This window comes from Eulemur rufifrons, chromosome 7 (assembly GCF_041146395.1).
Source record: "Eulemur rufifrons isolate Redbay chromosome 7, OSU_ERuf_1, whole genome shotgun sequence".
NCBI lineage: Eukaryota > Metazoa > Chordata > Mammalia > Primates > Lemuridae > Eulemur > Eulemur rufifrons.
Window position 1 is genome coordinate 252,623,503 of NC_090989.1, and position 21,961 is coordinate 252,645,463.

A 21,961-nucleotide genomic window follows, 5' to 3' on the forward strand; every position below is an offset into this window, starting at 1 on the left:
GTGCGCAATAGCTGAGGTGTGTGCATGTGTGTGCATGTGCTGAAATTACTTACATCAGTGAGACAAACCTCCCTTGTGATGTCCACACCCAACACAGAAGGAAGCCGAGATCCCAGGAAATTGGAGTAGCAGGTACACATCTCAGATGTGCAAGAAATATCACAACAATATGACTTCTATTTTGAGCCCCTATTTTTCCTGAGTGCCAGAAAAGATTATTGGTCAATTCAGGGTTTCTTCTCTTTCCACAAGGGTCATAGCTGAGTTCTGAGGGTCTTACATGATGCCAAGATGTTAAGGAGTGTTCTCTGTGGTCACCAGTGTCCATACTTCATTTGTCCCCTGAGATTTCCATCATTCCACCTGGTCCCCAGTCAGAGGTCCCAACAGCTCATCTGGGTACGGGGAGGTTTCTTGTTCTTATCTGCACAAGCCTTTCAGTCCTGAGGTTTTCTCCACCACATCCGTCCACATGCAAAGACCCATGAAGTTATCTGAGGCCTTGGCTACCCAGACACACCCTGAAGCCATTTCTACTCTGGGGTTCTGTTCTGGGTTTTACTTGACAGACAAGGCATGAGTTGCTCCATCTGTTAAATCCTGCAAACCTATCCAGGGCCCCTCCCTTTGGGTACCCTCTGTGCCAGTACTCTCACTACTTCCCTCCTCTCTCTTCCTCCCCCTTTTGTTAATATGAATGTGAAGAAGCCTTACTTTCACTAACCCTGTCTCCCAAATCTTTTATCTATGCCTTAAGTCTTTTCTGTTCCCTTCAGGGCCTAGGCTTTTGAAGTGCAAAAGTCAGGAAAACATCCTTTTGTTCTCTGTTTTCTGCAATCACATCTCTTCCTTGGGCCACTGGGCAGAGAATGGTGTGGCCAACTGAATGGTGAGAAGGAGCGAGGGGTGTGGGCTGGGTGTCTGTTCCTATCCCAGAAATATTATTCCATCACATTAAGATGTATACAGCCAGGTCACTAGTATGCTGGGACATGAATAGCTGGGATTCAGGACAGGGTCAGCAGAGCACAGAGGGCACTGAAGAGGAGAGACAGAGCTGGGACACACCCCACCCAGTGAGGAGGAGTCAGAAGGGGTTCCCTAGAAGGGGGGGGGGTATTTTAATGAGGATTAAATAAGTTTCCATAATGCCAAGATGTTGGGACAGTGTTCTCTGTGATCACCCGAATCCATATTGCATCCCTCCCCTGAGTTTTCCATCATTCCATGTAATCCCCAGTCAGCAAAGCACTTAGAACACTTAGTACAGTGCCTAGCTTGGTACATGATGCATGTCCAATATATGTCATTAAAGGTCACCAAGTGTTTGGACATGGGGAGGGAACAGCAAGGGGAAGATAGAGCAGCAGGAAAGACTGATACTTAGGGAACTCCTGTGCCTGGTGTGTGTGTGTGTGTGTGTGTGTGTGTGTGTGTGTTTGTGGAGTGGGGTGGTGGAGGAAAGCAGCCATCTGTGCGTGGACAGATAGGGGGCGGTCTAGCCTTTATTCTGCCAGAAATGAGGAGCCATTGGAGAGATTTAAGCAGGAGAGTAGCCTGATCAGATTGGTGTTTTGATGGCTGGGGCAGAGTATGGATTTGAGGGAGAGTTTGGAGGGCCAGTGCGCAGTGACACAGCTGTTGCAGTATTTGAGAAAGAAATAGTGAAGGCTTCTTAATTAATTCGCTGGAAAGGCACGACCAATTTAAGAGCTATTAGGAGATGAACTCTGTAGGACTTAATGACTAATTGGATCCATGGGATGATGAGGTACAATAGAAAGTCTCGGATGACCGCCATGTTTCCGACTTGGGTGTGATGGTGCCATTCCTTGAGGTGGTGACACCACTTTGGATGGGGGGATGATGAGTTCATTTTTGGACAGTTTGAGGTACCTTTGGGATTCCTGGGGTGGGGGGTGGGAAGTGGGCATAGCCACTGAACCAGGCCTGGAACCCTGGTCTCCTGGCTCCCAAAATGGGGATCCTTGGTCTCCTGACTTGTCTCCATGGGGGAGAGCCAAGGATCCAAACCCCCACCTGCCTTGAATACGGTGCTTTGGCCAGTGGATAGTGCTGCTCTCTTGCACGTATCTGTACGCACAACTGGACTAAGACCCCTGACCACATATAATTGCCTGGAGTGTGTTCAGCAGCAAAAGGTTCAATCCCTAGATGGTGATGTTGCTAGGGCTTCCAAGTGACGGTTCCATTCAGCAAACGTTCCACAGGGAGAGCTCTGTGGGAGCTGCAGGGATGAGTCAGACCTGCCTGAGTCCTGCCCTGAGGAGTTCACATGGTGGTGAAATGTCACAAATGCCAGTCAGGATGGGATAGGTATCGAGTGAAAGGTCCTGACAAAGTGCTGTAGGATGTAAAGAGAACAATCTCTAAGTGCAACAGGAAAGCTTGAGTGACAAAGATGGTGTCTAGGCTAGCTTGAAAACTGGTCCCAGGTGTCATCTGAGAACAACACGAGCAAAGACATGGAGGTGCAGGAGGTGCAGATGACGTAGTGAGGGGACGGCCCATGTGAAAGGCGTAGTGGAAAATCAGGCTGAAGAAGCAGGTGGGGCCAGATTCTCTGGAGGGCCTTGACGACTCAGCTGAAGAATTTGAACTTAATGCTTTGGTAATGGAGGCCATCAAAGGTTCTTGATCAGAAGAGTGATGAATCAATGAGGTTTGACCAAAGTAGCAGAACCACTATGAGTGATATAAGGAGTTTATTATAGAAATTAGACCTATGCTGTCATGGGAGCAGTTGGAGAAGTCTGTGCAAAGCTGCTACCTCTGCATTTGGGGCTGGGCCTGAGCTGCTGCAGGTGAGTGGGGCTGGCAGTCGGGAAGGAAGGCTGGATGTGCAGGCAGGGGAATAAGGGCAAACTAGAGCCCAGGAGGACAGACTAGAACCTGGTCTGGTTCTCATGCCTTCAATCTCAGTGACACCAGTGACCTGCAGGAGAAGCTGGCACCTTTTGTCATAAAGTTGCACTTGACCCAGGACTCAGACAGTTGAAGGAGGTGATCTGGTGGGGACTGGACAGGCTGCACTGACGAGGTGAGTCAGCAACTTAGCGACAGCATGTGAACACTCCTGCAGTGTGTGGTGCTGTTGCACTTTTGCCTTCCAAATCTCGTGCACATGTCTCTCTGGTCACCCCTAACTCAGACCCATACCGGGAAGAGAATTCTGGGAAGCACACACTTCAACCTAGTTTGGTTGACCCAGTACAAAACCACTGCAGGTGAGCTAACCTGAGCTTTCTTGGGACAATGAACCTGGCAGCAGCCCACGTGAAGGGTGCAGGACAGTCCTTGAAGGATGGTCGGGGAAAAGGAAGCAAAATCTCTAGTAGCTCTTGGGTCGACTCTGGAGGATGGTGTGGTGGTCATTAGGCTATTCACTGAGCTCTCAGTCCTCTCTCTCTTTCCTCCCAGACACATGATAGCTGTGCTTGTCCTCCCCTTTGATGTCAGAGAGGGTCATGTGCCATGCTGTTGCCATTGTTGGCCCATGAGAGGTAAATGGAAGTAACACGTGGCACTTCTGAGTGGAAGCTTTAAGAGTCAGTGCAGGCTTTGTTACTCTCCTTTTCCTTTTGTCATGGTGACCAGCAGTGTTCCAGATGGTAGCTGCTTTGTCCTCCTGAGTCCCAGGGGGATGAAGACCACAGATCAGAGCAGAACCCTAGCCAGGCTCATGTGGCCCTGCAGCGTGAGCGAGAAACCAACCTTGATGGCTTTAAACCACTGAAGATTTGAGGTCACGACATCACATAACCTAGCCTGGGCTGACTGACAGAGATGGAGAGCAACAGTGACAGTGGGACACTTTCCTGGAGAGCAGGTGGCCCCCCAGCAGAGCTACAGCAGCAGCTTTTACCTCTGCATTCCTCAGGCTGTAGATGATGGGGTTCAGTGAGGGTGTCACAACCCCATAGAACAATGCAATAATCTTATCCAAATTGGGGTCCTTGGCCTTGGGCTTGAAGTACATGAAGAGGATGGTCCCATAGAAAATCACCACCACTGTGAGGTGGGCAGAGCAGGTGGAGAAGGCTTTGTGCCGGCCTGCAGCAGAGGGTACCCTGAGAATGGCAGCCAGGATGAAAATGTAGGATAGGCAGATGAGCAGGACTGGGGCCAGTGTCAGGACAGCTGTGGCCACCATCATTGTCAGTGCATTGAGGGAGATGTCCCCACAGGCCAGTTTTAGCACTGCCAAGATCTCACAGAAGAAGTGGTCGATGACATTGTGGCCACAGAAGGGGAGGCACCAGGCAAGGATGGACTGCAGCAGCGAGTTGGCAAAGCCTGTCCCCCAGCTCAGCACTGCCATCTGCATGCACGCCTGCCTACTCATGAGCTCCGGGTACCTAAGTGGCCGGCAGATAGCTACATAACGGTCGTATGCCATCATGGCCAGGAGCAGGCACTCTGTAGAGCCTAGCGCCAGGGTCAGGTACATCTGCAGGGCACAGCCAGGGAAGGAGATGGTCCTTCGGGCTTTCAGGAAGTTGACTAGCATGAGAGGCACGAAGGAGGAGGTGCCACAGATGTCCATGAGGGAGAGGTTGCTGAGAAAGAAGTACATGGGGCTTTGCAGGCAGGGGGCCAGTATGTTCAGCCCTATGAGGAGGGAGTTGCCCAGCACGTTCACCAAGTAGACGCCCAGGCACAGCACAAACAGGACCACCTCTAGCTTACGGTGCCCATGTAGCCCCAGCAGGACATATTCCGTCACAGCTGTCTGGTTTGTTCCACTCATCTCATTCCCTCTCCTTCTCCATCTGGACCACAGAGCTTTTTGGAAAAAGCTCCAGCTGGCCTGGGAGCCAGGTGACCTGGATGTGTGACCTGCAGCAGGTCAGCCTCCCTTTCTGGAATCTGGTTTCACCATCTGTATAATGAGAGAGTAGGACCTCAGGTCTGTATGCTGGCCCTCCCCGCTCTGCAGTTCTGCTCACAAAACACGGGAGGACGTGGCACATCCCAGTCCCCTGGTCCTGTCTCTGCTCGCCCCGGGGCGCAGGGGAGACAACAGAGTAGGATTCATGTTTGACATGCTTCTTTGGAATCTAAAGTGTTCTTGGCTGTTAAGAGGAAGCATCTTTTCTAAGTTATGACTTCATATGACTGAATTATTATGTCCATAGTATTTCAGGTTCATTTATTCACTGAATATAATTTATTGAGTGCCCACTCTGTGCTAGATATTATATCAGGTGCTGGGGCTACAGCAGTGAGAAAGGTAAGTGGACCTGTCAAAGGTGCTGCCCCCCTTCCCTGAATTAAGTGAGATGAGCTCTGGAAGGCAGGTGCGTGGTGGATAATGCTCACCTAGTGTTCCTTTGGGTCATGCAGGTCAAGCATTTCAGCTCCACGGGACATGTAAGCCTGATTGCTGGTCATCTCTCCTTAAGGAATCACAAACCATTCATTGATTTTTAAAAGGACATCAAAACATAGATATCCTAATAGAGTTACTGGTCACAGGATTTAACCCTGTTCATGAAAGCCAAGTGACTCACTTCTTGGCTTCCATATTGCTTTCTAGGGTAAGTGATATCGGCAATGATGCCACACGAGGAGGAAAGCCAGGTGCTAATCTGGCGGAGGCGTGGTCAGTCATCAATTATAAAGGGAGGAATGGGAAGAGGCTGTAAGTTTCTCCCAGGTAGCTAGCATCGTCCTGCTGAGCTGGTCTCCCTGCCTCTGAGGGAAAGGCCAATGTTAGGTATTCACAGGAGGGAGCCCAAGTGTCTCCAAAGCACAATAGTCTTGTTAGGACTGGAAAGCTGTCTCATGGCCAAGTGGACCCTGGTCTGAAGGAGAAACAGGAGCTGAGCGTGAACTTTTCTCATTCAGAATATATAATTCTGCCTCCCCACCAATTCCTAGATTGGCTGTGAGGCCAATTTTCTCTGATAGTGATGGAGCCCTGTCTGTCCTTCTGGGCTGGATTTTTTTTTCTCATTCTTCCTGCTTAATTGTACCCACCATTTGTAGGGGCCACAGTGCTCACCCTTTTCTAAATAAAACATGTCTTTGCCCAGCTCTACATCTTTGCCCAATTTGGAGGCACGTCCTCCTCCCTTCCCCAGTGGGGTGTCCTGTTCACTCTTCAAGGCCAGTGCCACGTCTCTTTTCTTCTCCCTCCTGCCCTTTGCAGAGTTACCTGCTCCCTTCTTGTGCTCCCGCATCCCTTACTGTCTCTCTGTGTCACTGTGTCTTCTCTGCTACATCTGGAGATCAGCACTCTGCCTCCTTCCTCCCTGCCCCTCATACAGCGAGTGCCGCCAAGGGCAGACGCTCAGCAGACATGGGATGCATGATCCCAGACCCCAGCTTTGCCTCCCAGCTTCAGCACGAACTACCCTGTGATACCGACCAAGTCGCTTGACCTCTCTGAGCCTCGGTTTCCTCCTTGAAGGTTGGGGATGCCGTGTAGCTCGGAGGAGACACACACTTGCAGGTGCTGCCCAGGGCGGTGCAGTAACAGATTGCTATTGAGACAGATAGAAGACTGCGTCTTCAGCCACAGGTGCCTGCTGGATCTGAACCAGCCCCCTCCTGGACAAGGGCTCCAGTGTCTTTCATGATGCCCTCTTTCTCCAGAGCCTATGCCAGGTTTCCTTCCACTACTCTAAATCAGGGTGATTATGAGGGGGACAGTTTCTGGAACATGCAGGGGCAGTTGGTTAATCCGGGTCAGTTACTGACCTTAAATCTCCACGTGAACATTTACAGGTAGAGTTTCTCTTGCTGAAGTTTGGCAAAAAGATAAAGAATTGCCCGGGTGTGATGGCTCATTCATTTACTCACTCAACAAATAGTTATTGAGCACCTACTATGAACTGGGAATATAGCAGAGACATGTGGCTTCTGCCTTCATGGGGTCTACGATCATTCACTCACTCTCTCCTTACCTTGGACACCTCCCATCCTCTCTCTGGGCTGTAGACCTCTGAGATTCTATCTGAGTGTGGGATGTAAAGATGAAGTAAAACCTGAAATCTGGAAAGATCTATAAGGGCTTTGTTTCTGCTGGGTGTGTTGTTACAAAAAGACCTGTGTTCATCTCAAAGTCTGGCATCAACACAGGTGTGGGGCATTTCAAGCAGGTGAAGGCTGGGAAACCAGCGGCTCTGCATTTCTCGTCATCACCCCTGCCTCTCTCCAAAACAGCAAGTGGGCGATGGAGGCATTTGAGGGTTTGTCTGCGCAGGCTCTGGCTGCCCTCCTGACTCACACCCGCTCCCCCCTCAGCCTCACCAGGCCACCCCACACTGTTCAGACAAAGCCCGCATGCTCCAGGCTCATCCCTCCTCTGGGCAGTTTCCTCGGGCTGGAATGGCCTTTCTCTTCTCACCCTTCAAGGCTCAACTCACACACCACCTTCTCTGTGATGCCTCCATAGAACTGACCACCCTGGCAGCAGGAGGGGCACACAGCTACTGAAGCAGGCTCGTTCCATTCTGCCTTGCATTGTGGTTAGTTTGTTGTGTGTCTCTCTCTGACTGTGCTGCGAGCTATTGCAGTAGAAGGGCTGTGTCTGATTCATTGTGGGCCAGGGAGCCACAGCCAGGAGCTGTCAGTGATCACCATGAACTGAACTGACCTGACCATTTGTTCAGATCCAGTGCTGTTCTTCTGCCAAAAATCCTGATCCCAGTGTCTTACCTTGAGATCTATGTCCCCTTCTCCCTTCAATACACCCCCCCCAACAGGATGGTGCAGCCATCGTGATTCCTAGGAGAGCTTTCGGGGTTCCAGTCTCCTACCTGTAGTAAGAGCTGCCCTCTCTGAAGAGCTACATCAGGAGTGTGGTGGGTTTCCTCACAAGAGTCTGATCATAACACATTCGTGGAAATTAAAGCTAGCCCATGAGACCACAGGCTTATGGCCCCAAAGAAATAAGTTTGTTCTAGATAATACCATGCTGCCGGGTTGCCAATAGCTTTGACTGCAGCATGGGCACAGGATGGGACATCAGGGAGCAGCTGCTAGTCCCTTGGTGGGTCACTCCGGATGGGCTAGGTTATGCTGCAGTAACACACAACCTCGTAATTTTATCAGCTTAACATGATGAAGGTTTATTTTTTTCTCATGCTACATGTCTATTGGGGGTCTTCAGGGGGCTCTCTTCAGAGACCCTGGCAGATGGAGGCTCTGGGACATCACCAGTTATTATGACTGGGGAAGGACACACTGGAGCATCTTGCTCTGACCCAGAAGTGACATATGTCACGTTTGCCCGCAGCCCACTGGCACTGTGGAGTCCTACCACATGCCGAGAAGCAAGAGAACTAGAAATACTGCACCTCTGCGTTTGGGCACAGTGGCACTTCCCAGTACACTCAGAAAGCTGCTTCAGCATCTGCCTGTCAACGTCACACACTGTCATGTCCTGGAAAACCAGAGTCACAAAGTGATAGGACATTGAGTGTCTCTGAAAATAGTCATCTAGTTCCACTCCTCACCTGTACACCTCCCGAGAGGCAGAGTGATGTGGGAAGGAGCCCTGGGCGGGGAGGGAGGGGACCCAGGTTTGATTCTTGGCCATTGTTCCTATTCTGCTATATGACCTTGGTCAAGTTTCTCCTGACAAAATGGAGCCATTCAATTAGGTGACCTCTGGTACTCTGTAACCTCTGACACAGTGCCTCACATCTTTCTAGCAACTTCCAACCTGAGGTCTGGTAGGCCTGGGGTTACTTTGCAAGGTAAATATATCAATCTCATTGGCTGATGAATCTAATTTTTTAACAATTTAATACTTATTTTAAAATATTTAAATACGTTATTTTAAAAGAAAGGAAAGGGGCATAACAAGAAAGCTTCAGTTACAACTTCCCCGAGAGGCCTAGATCTGGGTCCTGCCTCGCCGCTTCCTGGCCGTGTGGCAGAGGGGCTGAGGGTGGGCTTGGAGTCAGACCGACCAGGGCCAAGTCCCAGCCCTGCTTCCTGCTCAGTTTTCTCAGCCTCAGCTTCTCACCTATGACGTGGGGATAATAGTGTTTCCTTCTGGGCTTATTTTGAGGATCCAGCGAGATGAAGCATGCAAAGTTCTTAGCATGGAGCCTGGCACATGGGTAAATAGGAAGTGGTAGATGATATTATGTCCCCTTTCCTAAGAAAATATTCTATTTTAAGAATGTTTTAAAAAGATTTCATGAGAATAATCAACATGGCAGACGAATTCTCCTTACCTCCCACATCCTGGCCCGTGGCCCAAGCGTATGTAGGGAGCTAGAGCCTGGTGGGCTGAGCTGAGGCTTGGAGGTGCTGAGTTCATTACCAGCAGGTGCATTGTGCCTGGATGGGCCAGGGCCCATGGGGCCCGAGGACCAGCCTCCTGCTCCCCTGCTGCATAGACAGCCCGCTTTCTCCCTGCTCTCAGGGACCTTGCAGTCCCCGCCCAATTTAAAGTTCAAACTCTGCAAGTACAGAAAGTTGCATGTTTGGCAGCTGTGGGACCTGGGCTTCAGAGACTCCAGGTTCCTTGCCCTGCCCCAGGGGGGCCCTGCTCGGGTGAGGCGGGCACAGGAGAGATGCTGGACAGAGAACCTGGAGACTGGGTCTCACTGTAGTCCTGCCCTTTGGATGCCACAGGCTCTGGGCCCACGACTCCCCTTCACCAGGCCTGGGTGTCTGGGCTGTGAAATGGGTCGTCTCCTTCCAGGGTTGCTGTGGGGACCTGGATTCATCAACGCTTAGAGAAAGTAAATCGCTTTGTAAGGTGTGAGATGTGACGTGTACATGTGAGGGACTTCATTAAGTCAGGGATGTAGCCAGGCAAATGAGGTTTTACAGGTTTCTTTTTTCTTCTCCTCTCCCCTTCACTCCCTTCCTCTCCTCTCCTCTCCTCTCCCCTTCCTGTTCTTTCACAATAAAAAATAACAACTTGACACAGTTTCGAGACTAAAAAGAAGCCTTAAATAAAGCAGCAGAAGTTGCAAAATTTCATATTACACTATGGTTTTCTTCTGGAACGTTTGTCAAGAACACAGGTCAAAGTAAAAGATGGGAAGATTGTTGCCACTTATTTTCCATCTGCTCATAGAACGTTGCCCTTTTGCTACCCCAGGGACAACCCGAACTCAACAGGCCTAAGACAAACTTGTGATCATCATCTCCCCCGCCCCCACCCGCTGCTGTCATCTCCCCCATCTCAGCGTCTCAGTGGGTGGCACCTGTATCTGACCCTCCCAGATAAGCCAGAAACCCAGGCGTCAACCCGCAGCCCTCGCTCTCCCTCATCTACCTCCATAATCCTGAATTTTATATATCTAGCTCCCAAATATTATTTTACACGTATGATATATATACAGTTGACCGTTGAACAACAGAGGTCTAAACTGCACCAGTCCACTTACATGTGTATTTTTCTCAATAAATATATGGGGACATTTTTTGGAGGTTTGTGACAATTGGAAAAAACTCCTGGGTGAACCACCGCCCCTGAGACAGCAAGACCAAGCCCTCCTCTTCCTCCTCCTCCTCAGCCTACTCAGCATGAAGATGATGAGGATGAAGACCTTTTTGATGATCCACTTCCACTTAAAGAATAGTAAATACATTTTATCTTATGATTTTCTTAATAACATTTTCTTTTCTGTAGATTACTTTATCATAAGAATACAGAATATAATACACATAACAAACAATGTACGTGTTAATTGTCTATGTTCTCGGTGAGGCTTCTGGTCACCAGCCGGCCATTAGTAGCTCAGTTTTTGGGGAGTCAAATGTTATACATGGATTTTCGACTGCACAGGGGTCAGTCCTCCTAACACCTGGGTTGTTCAGGGTCAACTGTAACCCCCAATATTTTATCTCTGTCTCCCAAATGTTTATGTACGTATCTCTCCCCAGTGTCTCTCGGTGCCACCCTCTGTCGTCTACTGCCTGCCTGGCCAGGCCTGACGAGGGCCTGGGTGACTGCAGCAGCGCCCTCTCTTCCCTGTCGTCAGGCTGGTGCCCTTCTCGTCTGTCCTCTACTCTGGGGCAAGGTGATCTTCCATCTCTTAAAAATGTTTAACATTGTTTTTTTAAGTTCAAAGTCATGGACATTGTAGAAGTATTAGACAATATTGAAAAGAATAATTAAGAAAATAGTAGTTATCTGTAACCTCATCACCCAGAGGAGAAAATTCTTAGTTAATATTTTGTCATAGAATCTAATCAGTGACCTTGCTAAAAGCAAATCCGATTGCAAACCCCCAATGCCCGCAGAATACAGTTCAAATTCCTGTCCTGCATCCAAGACCCACAGAACGTCATGGCCACTGACAGCCTTCAGCCTGGCGTGGTCAGAGAGGTTTGAGTGTCTCTGCCCTCGGGCCGTGCTGCTGTCCTCTGCCTGTTCTCACCAGCAGAGGAGGCAGGAGAAGCCCTGGGAGGGAACTGAGGGCTCACAAGGCGGCTGCTCCCTGCAGCCGGGGCAGGAGAGTGGGACTGCTGTCTGGAAGCCAAGCCCAGCTCTCCCGTTGCACCGATGGTGCCACTGAGGCCAGGCCAGGGCAGGGGATGGAAATGCTCTGTGGATCTGAGTCCGTTTCCACTGTGTGTTCGCTGAGTTTTCAGAAAGGAAATCTGCGGAGAGCCTGAGCACCAACCAGGAAGGGGCAGCTATAGCGGGATCCCAGAGGATGGGATGGCGAGGGGTAGAGCAAGCCTCCCAAAGCCACGTGAGGCTGCTGGAAGCTGCTGCTGCTGCTAGGAAGGGTGGGGGTAAGGGGACTCCAGGTCCTGGGCTGCTCTGGGTGACTGGTGTCCCAGGGCCAGGCAGATCTGGGAACTTTGGATTCTGGGCCTCATTGCTGCCTCTGCTGTCACCTGGCAGTGGCCTTTTCTGCCATCTGTGGGCTCCATCCCAGCTCTGCTCAGATTTGGGAAGGATTCTAGGCCCTGCCATTATCACCCCTACATTGACGTGCTCATGTATCTTTTTAGGAAAGTTGTGTAGGGCCTGAGGTTGGGCAAGCCTGGACTTTGGGACAGAGTGGAACCTTGCTCTTGGAGTAACATTGAAAACAAAGAACAAAGGAAGGGCACAGGGAGAGGAGCAACGTGGGTGGCCCCTTGTGGAGGTGGCTTGCACTGGGCCTGCAGAGTCAGGCAGTCCTTTTACACGGAGTTGTGTGCTGGGCCTGTGCTGCCTCCCGGAAAGAACCAAGAATCGCACAGAGGGCAGGGCAGGGACTGTCGGGCAGGGCAGGGAATGCCAAGGCTACGCTTGGCGGCTGTGCGGCTGTTAGGAGGGGTCGGGGAGAGAGCCAGGCAGGGCCAGCCGTGGGGGCCTTGGGTTCTGCTCTGAAGGGCTTCTACTTTGTCCTGAGACCAGGGAGGGGCCACTGATGGGTTTCAGTAGAAGAGTGACACGATCACATGTGCTTTTTAAAGGCGCCCTTTGGTCATTCTGTAACAAAGGCACGTGTACCCAAATGTTTATAGCAGCACAATTCACAATAGCAAAGATGTGGAAACAACCCAAATGCCCATCAATACATGATTGGATTAGTAAACTGTGGTATATGTATACCATGGAATATTACTCAGCTATAAGGAATGATGAAGATACGACATCTCTATGGTTCTCCTGGAGAGAGTTGGAACCCATTATATTAAGTGAAGTATCCCAAGAATGGAAAAACAAGCATCACATGTACTCACCAGAAAATTGGTTTCCCTGATCATCACCTAAATACAAATCTGGAAACGACACCAATTGGACATCAGACTGAGGTGGGGGGTGGGGGAGGGGATGGGGGTATGCCTACACAATGAGTGCATTGCGCACCGTTTGGGGAGTGGTAACACTTGAAGGTGCTGACTCGGGAAAGGGGGGGTGGGGAAAAAAATATGAAACTATTGTTTTTAACTTGCACTGTTCACTTAATAATTTATCATGAATATTTCCCATATTATTTCATATCATTGTACAAGAAATAATGTATACATTATGAGGACATACTGTATCTAACAAGATATACTGTTAGATTCTTTGATTCTGTAAAATTAAATTGAAAAAAAAAAAATAAAATAAAGGCGCCCTTTGGAAGCCCCATGGGGGACAGGTTGGAGGGAGGGAAAAGACTGGAGTCTCGAGACAGCAGGAGGCAGGTGTGAAGGCCCAGGGGGTGGTGTGGCTCAGGGCGATGGCGGGGCAGGAGCAGAGGGCTATTTGGGAGCTGTTCTGCAGCAGGATCGGGGGACCCGGTGTGCTGCCTTTTTCTCGTCCTCACTGGCCTTGGCGTGTGCCGGCCTCACCTAACAGGAGGCCACCAGTGCAGAGTCCCGCCCTCCCTCACCTGCAGGCCTGTGCCCTGCCCCACACCTTCCTGGCAGCCTCCTTCACCTCCTTGTTCCTCAGGCTGTAGATGACAGGGTTCAGCATGGGCGTGACCACGGCGTAGAGCACGGTGAAGACTTCGTCAGAGATGTGGGCCTCCTTGCTCTTGGGCTTCATGTACATGAAGATCACGGTGCCGTAGAAAAGCAGCACCACGGCCAGGTGCGCTGAGCAGGTGGAGAAAGCTTTGCGGCGCCCGGCAGCCGAGGGCACCCTCAGGATGGTGGCCAGGATGAGCGTGTAGGACAGGCAGATGAATGTCAGGGGCACGGGCAGCAGCAGGATGGCGCCCACCAGCAGGAAGGCCTCGCTGACCGAGGTGTCACCACACGCCAGCTTCAGCACTGCCAGGATCTCGCAGGTGAAGTGACTGACCACGCGGTGGCCACAGAAGGGCAGCCTCATGGCGATGACTGTCTCCGTGACCGACTTGAGGAGGCAGAGGACCCAGGCGGCGCCCGCCAGCAGTAAGCAGAGCCGGCGGCTCATGAGCACGGGGTACCTGAGTGGCTGGCAGATGGCCAGGTAGCGGTCGTAGGCCATGATGGCCAGCAGCAGGCACTCCGTGGAGCCTGTGGCCAGGCTGAGGCACATCTGGACGGCACAGCCAGGGAAGGAGATGGTCTTCCGGGACGACAGGAGGTGGACCAGCATCAGGGGCACGAAGGTGGATGTGTAGCAGATGTCCAGGATGGAGAGGTTGCCCAGGAAGAAGTACATGGGCGTGTGCAGGCGGCCGTCTAGCATGCTCACCGCCACGATGGCTGAGTTCCCCAGCAGGGTCACCAGGTACATGGCCGAGCACAGAGGGAAGAGCAGGTGCTCCAGGGCTGGGTAGCCAGAAAACCCTTTCAGAAAGAACTCAGACACCCCTGTCCTGTTGACCGGCTCCATGCTGAAGAGTTCCGAAGGGACGCGCAGCTGGGATGGAAGGAGAGAGGGTGCAGGGCGGCGGGAAGCTCACAGAGCCTCTTCTGGGACAGGGGCGGATTGCTGGGGTCTTTTCCACGACTGTCACACTTTCTCTCTGTGACTGTGGGCAATCCCCTTACCCTCTCTAGGCCTCAGTTTATCCATGTGAAAAACGAAGATTGATTTAGATCAGCATTCCCTAAGAGAACGTTAATGGAAATGTTAGCAGGCAATCTGAAAAATCAATTTGAGGCAACTCTGGATTAATAAATAAAGCTCTTTACTGCAGTACTTCTCAGAGCCTTTAATATGCCAATGTAATTTGTAACTTTCCAAAAGCAGTGTAGAGCGCATGCTCCCCAAACTTCTTTGACCATGCATCGCCCTTTCACAGAACACACATTAATCTACTGCAGGTATCAACGTAGTTTGGGAAACAATGGGCTGGATCAGAGGTCCGTAAGCTTTAACATGTATACACTTTTCTTCTTCTTCTTTTTTTTTTTTTTTTGCTGTCAGGCCACTCAAAGGGTCACTAAATCCTTCCTGATGTGGACTCTCTGGGTGTCACTGGGCCTCCAGCACCGAGCAGATTCCAGGCTGCATGGCCCCTGTGGATACTCCTTCCTCTCCAGAGCTCTGCCCTACACACTGAGACCTACCTCTGGGAGTTAAGGGTCATTTCTGCAGCAAGGAAATCTCTGATCTAGTCTTGGGGCTTCAGATAGAAGGTCTTGCCTCAACTTGACAGTGTCCAGAGTCACCATGGGGTCAGGAGGAGTGTGAGCTGCCAGTTTTCCCCAAGGCACAGCTAGAAAACTCATCTGGGTTCCCAGAGGGGTACCCCCATTTAACAGAGTGCCAACAGAGACAGGCACTGTGTCAGGGCTGGGGTGAGGCGGAGACAGCATTGTGCCTTCCCTCCTGCCCAGTGACTGGGTCAGGCCACAGCCTCCCCTTTTCATGGTTCCATACACTACACTTTATCCCCTAAAGTCACCAGGAAACATCAGTAGCCATCGGGATATACATACACCCACATATGGTCACTACATACACGCTCGCCTACATGTGAATGCACAAACACCTGTGTGACATACAGGTACACATGTGCCTGCGAGTGTATATGCCACACGTAGGCTCATGCGTGTACGTGTGTGGTCATTCACATGAGTGTATGTGCATAGGCACCGCTCTCTCGCTCTCTTACACACACGCCCAGAACCTGCAGTGCATGCCCTTGGCTGTGTGGCCAGGGGGCTTCAGGGGGCTTCAGGGAGCTAAGCAGATGGCATCATCCCTGGAAGGAGGTGCATGGAGACCACGGCCAGGCAGGAGCTGCAGGGGCGTCACTAGGAAGGAGCAGTCTGAGGGGAGGGAGCCAACTGGAGTGAGCCAGGAGGACAGGGGAGCCCCAGAGCAGGGGTCACACACCAGCCCGGTGTCTCGTCTGCTTCCCAGCCCGTGTGCCAAGGACTTGAGTCTCCTGGCTCTTTCTTCTCTCCTTCAGCTGGGGGCTGGCACCTGGGGAAAGAGGGAAGGAGGACGGATGTGACCAGATGCTGTGGAACTCTGGTTCCCAAAGCAGGGCCAGGAAGCTTTGTCTACAGAGCTCACAAGGTCCTTCCTGTCTTTACCTCTCTCCTGGCTGAATGCCACCTAAAACCCAGTTTGAATGGCACCTTGCCCAGGCAGCCCTCCTTTACCTCTCCCAGGCCACCCCGAGCCCTCTCTCCTTTGTGCTTCATGGCCCCGTGTTTGTGCCTCTCTCACTCACTCCCTGCCAGGTGCCTATTCCTGCCGGCCACAGGATGTCTCCCACCCTGGCACAGCCAACTTCTCCCTGTCTTGCTGTGACTTTCTGTAGCTAAGGCAGACTGGGAATGGGCAGCTGGCTGCCAAACATGGGCTGGTCCCAGCCTAGATGATACCCTGGCAGAACTGGGAGAGGTCTCACAGATCAGCTAGACCACCCTCTCGTTACACATGGGGAAACTGAGGCACAGAGAGGAGAAGGGGCTTGCCCAGCTTTGCTTAGTCAGTTGGAGAGGGAAGCCAAGGCCACAGTAATTCTCAGAGCTCTTGACCCCTTCCTCTGCCTCGGCGTCCCCACTCCTCACTTACCTTCAGGCTCCTCCGATCATGTCCCCGGCTCCTTGGAGGACGCTTCAGAGGATTTGAGACCAGGGACCTTCTCTGTCTGGAGCTAGGGGGACACAGGTTACAAAAGCGGGCACGAGCCTCCTCTGTGCAGGGAATCTCGGTGGGCAGGACACAGGGTTTCACATTGGCCCAGCTTTCCAAACTGTGAAAACCTGCCTGGACTTTTGTAGAATTCAGTGAAGTATTTGCAACTCAATAGAATTAAATGGATCTTTTAGAATTTGGTAGAATTATACAAAGTGCTTCGAAGTCAGTAGGGTTCTCCAAAGTGTGGCAGGTTTTGTAGAATTAGGCAGTAGAGTGGCCGGTGCTTTCCTGTGGGCCGTCAGCTGCACCCGACAGCCCCCGGGGGAGCAGGCGGGCCAAGTGCAGGCGCCACCTTTCCAAGCTCTCTGTGCACCAAGGGACTGCGCAATCCCCGAGGCGATTTAGAGGGAGGAGAGGAAATGTGCCCAGCTTAGACACTGTGGGGTGCTGCAGGGATGATGTCCCAAAGACCCAATTACACAGAGTCTATTTAGAAATCTTAATTGGTGTGGGAAAGTCGGAGAAAGTGGCTCAGGGACAGGATCCATCCTCCTCGGTCAGGCCCCAACCCATGCTGGTCCAGGCATGTTTATGGAATGAATCAACGGATGGATGGATGGATGGATGGGCGATCACATGAATGCAGAAGCAAGTTTCAATGAATAAATTTAAAAATAAATGAATGAGTGAACAAATGATTGGCAGAGTTGCTTTCCAGGTGGGGAGTTAGAGGTCTTGGCTCAACTCTCATAGGGATCTTCCAGAAGTACAAAATCTGGACAAGGGGGAATAGGGGAGCGGACAGGATGAAGAGACACAGCAGAATTACAGTCCTTGCTGGCCGTCTTGACCGATCCTCATTGTACGGACTGGAGAGGGGACGGGCACCTCACTCAACGATGCAGAAGCACGGCCGTGGGTTGACTCTGACACTGAGTTGTCCACCCTTGAATCCTGCCCCCTCAGTCACTGCAAAACTGGTCTGACCAGGTCCTCTCATCTCCTCGTGGCCCCTCCTCCCTGCTCGGAACATACTTCCTGAGGGAGGTTCCTTCCTGTTTTCTGAGTCTGTGCCTCCGCAGGGCAGCCTTAAGGGCTTTTTTAAAAAATAGGGTCATTTTATTTTGGACCTGGGTATTGTTGTCATTACCTTTTTATGTAACTATTTTTAAATCACAGGTAACTTTATTAGCATTTTATTTATTTACACAAGTAAGACATATAGAACATTCTTGTAAAAAATTTGAAGAGTCCAGAAGTATGTAGCGTAAAAGTGACACACCCTTTTCACGCCCTCCATGTACCCCTCAAACCACTCCCTTTCCCCAAAGTAACCACTGTTATTAGTTTTATGTGTTTGTATCCAGATACTCTCCTGATCATTTGCATATGTGTAGCTCTACATAGAAATAGGTCTTGTGATCATCTATTAATATATGCAGGGCCTTTTAGTATGTTTTTTGTTGCAGCTTTATTGAAGGATAATCGATATATAATTGCATGTATTTAAATCATATGATTTGATGAGTTTTAACATATCTAGGCAGTCATGATGACCACAATCAAGATAATGAACTTATCTACTATCCCCCAAGTTTTTCTCATGCCCCGTGGTAATCCATTCCTCCTTTTCCCCAACCAGCAATCACTGATCTGCTCTCTGTAACTGTGGCTTACTTTCATTTTCTAGCATTTTGCATAAATGGAATTATGCAGAATGTACGCTTTAAAATCTGGCTTCTTTCACTCAGCAGAGTTATTTTTGAGAATCATCCGTGTTGTATGTATCAATAATTAATTCTTTTTAAAAGTAGCATCTTCACTGAGCTATAACTTAAATGCCATAGAATTCACCCACTTAAAATGTACAATTCAATAGTTTTTAGTATATTCACAGAGTTGTGCAACCATCACCACAATTAATTTTAGAACATTTTTATCACTTCCAAAAGAAACCCTATTCCTATTCGCAGTCACTCCCCGTTTCCTCTTAAGCCTCCTCCAGTTTATATAAATGGAATTATAAGATAGACCAGCCTGAGCAAGAGCGAGACCCTGTCTTTACTAAAAATAGAAAGAAATTAGCTGGACAACTAAAAATATATAGAAAAAATTAACTGGGCATGGTGGTGCATGCCTGTAGTCCCAGCTACTTGGGAGGCTGAGGCAGTAGGATCGCTTAAGCCCAGGAATTTGAGGTTGCTGTGAGCTAGGCTGACGCCACGGCACTCTAGCCCGGGCAACAGAGTGAGACTCTGTCTAAAAAAAAAAAAAAGATATATGTCCCTTTGTGACTGGTTTCTTTTATTTAGCATAATGTTTTCAAGGTTCATCTATATTGTAGCATGTATCAGTATTTAATTTCTTTTTATTGCTAAATAATATTTCACTGTATGGGTATGTTCATCAGTTGATGGACATTTGGGTTGATTCCACTTTTTGACCGTTATGAATAATGCCACTATGAACATTTGTGTAGCAGTTTTTGTGTGGACATATATTTTCATTTCCCGTGGCTATTCTCCTAGGATTGGAATTGCTGAGTCATATGGTAACTCTGTGTGTAACCTTTGGAGGAACCGCCAGATTGTTTTCCAAAATGGCCGTATCATTTTACATTCCCATTGGCAATGTATGAAAGTTCTGATTTCTCCACATTCTCACCAACAATTGTTATTATCTGCCTTTTAGATTATAGCCATCCTTGTAAGAATGAAGTGGTATCTCATTGTGGTCTTGAATTGCATTTCTCTAATGACTAATGACATTGAGCATCTTTCAAATGCTTGCTGGCCATTTGTATATCTTCTTTGAAGAAATGTGTATTCAGATCTTTTGCCCATTTATAATTTGGGTTATTTGTCTCTGTATTATTGAATTGTAAGAGTCCTTTACATAGTCTAAATACAAGTCCCTTATCAGATGTGTGATTTGCAAAAATTTTCTCCTATTCTGTGGTTTGTCTTTTCTTTTTCTTTTCTTTTCCCCTTCCCTTCCCTCCCCTTCCCCTTCCTTCCTTCCTTCCGTCTTCCTCCCTCCCTCCTTTTCTTTTCTTTTCTTTTCTTTCTTTTCTTTTTCTTTTCTTTCTTTTCTTCCTTTCCTGAGTCACGGTCTCGCTCTGTTGGCCAGGCTGGAGTGATCCTCCTGCCTCAGACTCCCGAGTAGCTAGGATTACAGAGGTGAACCACTGTGCCTGGCTTATCTTTTCAGTTTCTTGATGGTGTCTTTTGAAGTGCAAAAGTTTTAAGTTTCAATTTTGTCCAACTTAACTTTTTTTTTTTTCTACTTGTGCTTTTGGTGTCATATCTAAGAAACTTAATCCAAGGTCACAAAGATTAATGCCTATAGTTTTTTCTAAGAGCTTTGCAGTTTTAACTCATATTTAGGTGTTAGATACATTTTGAGTCAGTTTTTTTGCATACGGTATGAAGTAAGTGTCCAACTGATTCATTCTTTTGCATGTGAATATCTAGTTGCCCCAGCAATATTTACTGAAAAGACAATTGAATGTTTTGGCAATTTGTTGAAAATCAATCCTTTGCCCGTTATTTAATAGGATTGGTTTTTCTTGTTGAGTTTTAGGAGTTCTTTCTATATTATGGATATTAATCCTTTATCAGATATTTGATTTAAAAATATTTTCTCCCGTTCTGTGGTTTGCCTTTTTACTCTGTTGATATTGCCTTTTGATGCAAAAAATCTAAAAATTTTCATGAAGGCTGGGAGTAGTGACTCATGCTTGTAATCCTAGCACTCTGGGAGGCTGAGGTAGGAGGATCACTTGAGGTCAGGTCAGTTCAAGACCAGCCTGAGCAAGAGTGAGACCCTGCCTCTACTAAAAAAAAAAAAAAAAAAAATTGAAACAATTAACCAGGCATGATGGCAAATGCCTAAAGTCCCAGCTACTTAGGAGGCTGAGGCAAGTGGATTGCTTGAACCCAGGAGTTTGAGGTTGCAGTGAGCTATGATTATACCACTGCTCTCTAGCTGGGGTGACAGAACTGTAATGTATTATGATCACCCCTGTGAATAGCTACTGCACTCCAGCCCAGGCAACATAGTGAGACCACCTTGTCTCTAAAAATGTGAATTAATAAAATAAAATAAAATTGATTTTGCATTATGATTGATGAAAAAGGACGTCTTGCTGGTTTTGTTTTTTTTTTTTTTTTTTTTTTTTTTTTTTTGAGACAGAGTCTCACTCTGTTGCCCAGGCAAGAGTGAGTGCCGTGGCGTCAGCCTAGCTCACAGCAACCTCAAACTCCTGAGCTCAAGCGATCCTCCTGTCTCAGCCTCCCGAGTAGCTGGGACTACAGGCATGCGCCACCATGCCCGGCTAATTTTTTTTTTCTATATATATTTTTAGCTGTCCATATAATTTCTTTCTATTTTTAGTAGAGGTGGGGTCTCGCTCTTGCTGAGGCTGGTCTCGAACTCCTGAGCTCAAACGATCCGCCCACCTCGGCCTCCCAGAGTGCTAGGATTACAGGCGTGAGCCACCACGCCCGGCCTCGTCTTGCTGTTTTATTTTACATTTCTCTGATTACTAGAAACGTTAAACGTATTTTATTTATCATTTTTGCTATGCCCCTTTTCCTTCCTTCCTTTCTTTCTTTTTTTTTTTTTTAGGAGATGGGGTCTTGCTCTGTCACCCAGCATGGAGTGCAGTGGTCAGATCATAGCTCACTGTAACCTTGAACTGACATTTTATGTCACTTGCCTCTTTTGTTTATGATATCTTTTCTTGCATAGAAGTTTGACTATTTTGAATAGTCAGATTTCTTTCTTTTTCTTTTTTTTCTCTTGCATCATATCTCCAACATTTTAAATACATCCTTGTTTCTATATTTTCTTCTAAAAGTTTTAAAATTTTGTTTTTTAATTTAAATCTTAATTTATCTGGAATTTATTTATTTATTGAGTGAGGTAGGGTTATTTACTTGCCACAGCAAAATTTACTGTAAAGTTCATTCTTCTCTCACTGATTTAAAAATGCCACCTTTATCATGTAGTAATAATTTCTAGTATGTTTATGAGTCTCTTTCTGGATGCACTGTTACGTTTTAAAGAAATTTTATTGTCTCTTGCTGTCCTCACACCACATTGTTTTAATTACTATAGATTTATAGTGATTTGTAGCTTTCTGTTGCTATCTGCTAGGCCAAATCCCCTCTTGCCAGCCTTTTGCAATAATTTCTTGGCTATTCTTGCACATATTCTTCTCTAGATAAATTTTGCAATCAGCTTGTCACATTTCATAAAAATTCTTCTGGAACTTTGCCTTTAATTTATTGGCTAATTTGGGACAGAATTGACATCTTTACAAAATCAAGTTTTCTCATCCGAGAGCATTGTTTGTCTCTCCATTAATCCAAGTCTTTTATTGTGTCCTGATCACATGGTTCTTCTCCTTGTAATATGTTAATGAAGTGATTTACATCCAGGTATTTTTTTCCTAATGTTGCATTCTCTTTGTACTTCTGGGATGAACCCTTCTTC

The 21,961-nt window shown here is 48.4% G+C and overlaps 2 protein-coding genes across 2 annotated transcripts; both read right to left on the reverse strand.

Annotated features, from left to right (window-relative positions):
- Nucleotides 1-3,784: 3,784 nt before the first annotated feature.
- LOC138385970 (olfactory receptor 13C7-like) lies at nucleotides 3,785-4,771 on the reverse strand. Its single transcript, XM_069472136.1, has one exon. It carries the CDS (start codon nucleotides 4,769-4,771, stop codon nucleotides 3,785-3,787), a length of 987 nt encoding a protein of 328 aa, XP_069328237.1.
- An 8,544-nt stretch (nucleotides 4,772-13,315) lies between these two features.
- On the reverse strand, nucleotides 13,316-14,254 carry LOC138387395 (olfactory receptor 13J1). Its single transcript, XM_069474419.1, has one exon. The coding sequence runs from the start codon at nucleotides 14,252-14,254 to the stop codon at nucleotides 13,316-13,318; it is 939 nt and encodes a 312-aa protein (XP_069330520.1).
- Nucleotides 14,255-21,961: the final 7,707 nt, after the last annotated feature.